The sequence below is a fragment of the Mytilus trossulus genome, chromosome 1, assembly GCF_036588685.1.
Source record: "Mytilus trossulus isolate FHL-02 chromosome 1, PNRI_Mtr1.1.1.hap1, whole genome shotgun sequence".
NCBI lineage: Eukaryota > Metazoa > Mollusca > Bivalvia > Mytilida > Mytilidae > Mytilus > Mytilus trossulus.
In genome coordinates this window covers 53,591,211-53,594,119 of record NC_086373.1, presented here as the reverse complement: position 1 = coordinate 53,594,119, position 2,909 = coordinate 53,591,211, and the positions used below count along the sequence as shown (strand labels likewise).

The window sequence follows — 2,909 nt, the reverse complement described above, 5'->3', positions numbered from 1 at the left end:
AAAATCATAAAGATATGAAAATGAGTACAAAAAATATTTCATACCGTTGCGTGTACTGTACGTGTAAAATTACAAAAAGAGATTATATTCAATGTATTTGAAAAGATGTAAAGTCCATATAAAGAATGAATTGTCCTGATTATATACAAATATTTATTAAATAATGGTTTTTAAAGTGCATATTCATAAATAATTTTGTTCATTTAAAATTAAGAAAAACAAATGATAACAATTCTACAACAAGTCATATTGAGTTCAAGACTAACTTCGTGTTCTATTTCCTTGTAGTTTACTATTCAGCAACATAACAGTGTGACCATCTCTCTTCTCTGTTAAATCATCAACCGTTGAATCTGACAGTCGAAATATTTTTTTAAAAAGTCTATTAACTTTTCTCCATCCTTGATATCCGCTTTTTGTTTTTTCGTTTGGCACACTCATGCTACGTGAAAACTGTTTTTCATTATTTTTCTGTTTAATCAAGGCGTCGCTATCACTCATAGTCCGACAAAACTCCTTTTGTTTCCTTTGGACTCTATAAATTGTTGATTCTTTAAAATCGTCAAATACGTTATCTTGGAAGCCTTTGCTTGAACACTGCACTTTTTCATATGACACCATCTTCTTATTCTTCTTTTGTTTATAGTTATTGCGACATTTTTTAAACGAGTTTTCTTTTCTTGTGAAACTGGTAGAACGTATTCTGAATGTTTCTGGTTGTGCAGCTCTCCTATTCCCCAACTGTTCCAAGAGCATGTCAAAAACTTCTTTGACTGTGTTGTTATCTTTGGCAGACACTTCTATAAAACATCCACCAAGGTTCTCCCTGTAAGCCCATTCTAATGCAGCAAAGGTTTCAACCTGTCTTTTATTTTCTTCGTCTAGTTTATTGCCAACAATAACACAAGGTATACTTAAATTGTTTTCCCTAACAGACTTAATTTCATTCCACAGTTGTTTTACCTCTTCAAATGACCTGCTATCGCAGATTGAGTAAACTAGAATGAATCCTTCTGCCTTTGAAATGTATATTTTACGCATTGCAGGAAAGTATATATTCCCAGCAGTGTCCATATAGTCAACAAATCTTCGCTTTCCATTAATATCATATGGTTGAGGATAAATGTCTTCAACTGTCTCTTTGTATGCGTTTGAAAATGCACCATTCAAATATTGTTGAAGAATTGAACTCTTTCCTACTCTTCCTGAACCCAGAACGGCTATTTGAGATCTAGACTGTAGTTCTGACATTTTAAAGAATACGCTGATTTGCTTGAAGACAAACTGAGTATTTGCTACATCGAAATGGTTTATATAGTCACAAAACACTTCAGGCAAAGGTGTAAATATGATATAAATTTTAAACCAATCAAATTGTAGCTCTGGACTCTAACTTTACACCAATCAATGTTTTCAGAGTGGTGCTATGAATAAACATAAAATGATTTTTGAAGTAGAACGTTAGTGATAATTTATATGAATTTTGACATTGTATCTTAATGTTAGAAAGTGAAGATTTTATATATTTATAAAAATAAAAAAGTCCTTGCATAAAAATAAAGGGATGCGTACAGTATTATTGCTATTGGCCCGCGAAGTCATAAACCAGTTTTCATTTTAAATATATCTAAGATATAATGGGTGTCTGTGACAGTGGTGTAACATATTATAACAACAAATTGAAAAACATATTAACACGTACCTTCAAAAAGTAAACATCTCTCTTGATGCGAATATCTTTATTTACTGTCATGATTCAAGGAAAAAACTCAAATAATAAATCAATATAGCTGCTTAAATATAGATATTATATACAACTTGTTTCATTACTAAAAACAACTTTACAGAAGTGATATTAATTTATTTACAACAACTGGGTGTATTCTACTGCTGCCGAGGGTTTCGTCCCAGAGTGCATCACCAGACCAGTATTCCACAGTTCTGTGATGACGTAGACTATCGCTCAAAGGGTCATAACTTTTAATCACCTATTTTCAAAAATCTCTATTCTCCGAAATACACGGGATTTTTCTCGAAGTACAGTAATTTTGTTATTTTACTTTTTACACCAGGAACAGATCACCTAAGGTTGACAAAATCTTTAAAAATTGGGGGTTCTCAATGCTGTAAAACTGCGTACTTTATGGAGTGTTTTTAACTGTTTTTAACTTCACTGATTAGTCTTTTGAAAAGAAAGTATAATAAATAAAAATGATAAACTGTTTGCAGAACTTTAAATATTTTAAAATACTAAGTATTTTCTGCTTCAAAAAAAGATTATTATAGAAATATATGGTAATTTTAACGTTTTGTGTACGAGCGTTACTGATAAGTCTATGTATATGAGACACTCGTCTGTATTTATGATGATTTAACGTAGCACAATACAAAGACTTTTTTTATCTTCCATTCTCCAACCTTTAAAATGCTGTTTATTTAATAAGACTGCATACAAATTAAAAAAAGAGGTATATATAGATAAATAAAAGATTAATCTTTTAAATGAATGCAAATAGTTTTGTAATGCACTCATTATGTAATCAATTATTATGCAATTAATTGAAAAATCTTGGTCAGTTCACTTGAATTAATTTAGTTCTATCATCTCTATAATTATACAGGCAATTTTAACTAAATCTTAATCAACACATCAGAAGCTACAAAAGGGTTTCTCAAATTATCGCTATCGTATTCCTTTCTCTCATAAATCTGTAATTAGTGTTAACATCCCTACCACATTAAGTAGATAATGTTTGATTAGGTGTAAAATTTGATCTATACATTGTATCCGAAATCTTTTGCAGATAACGACTCTGAAACAACATAAAACAAAATCAACCCTTTCGGGGTATCCTTGAGGGAGCTAATTTTAATTGAAAGTTGTAGACACAATTAACATTATAATTGAT

General features: G+C 30.5%; 1 protein-coding gene across 1 annotated transcript; it reads right to left on the bottom strand.

Moving 5' to 3' along the window:
• Positions 1–261: 261 nt before the first annotated feature.
• LOC134726851 (ras-related protein Rap-2a-like) lies at positions 262–1,251 on the bottom strand. Its single transcript, XM_063591288.1, has one exon. The coding sequence runs from the start codon at positions 1,249–1,251 to the stop codon at positions 262–264; it is 990 nt and encodes a 329-aa protein (XP_063447358.1).
• Positions 1,252–2,909: the final 1,658 nt, after the last annotated feature.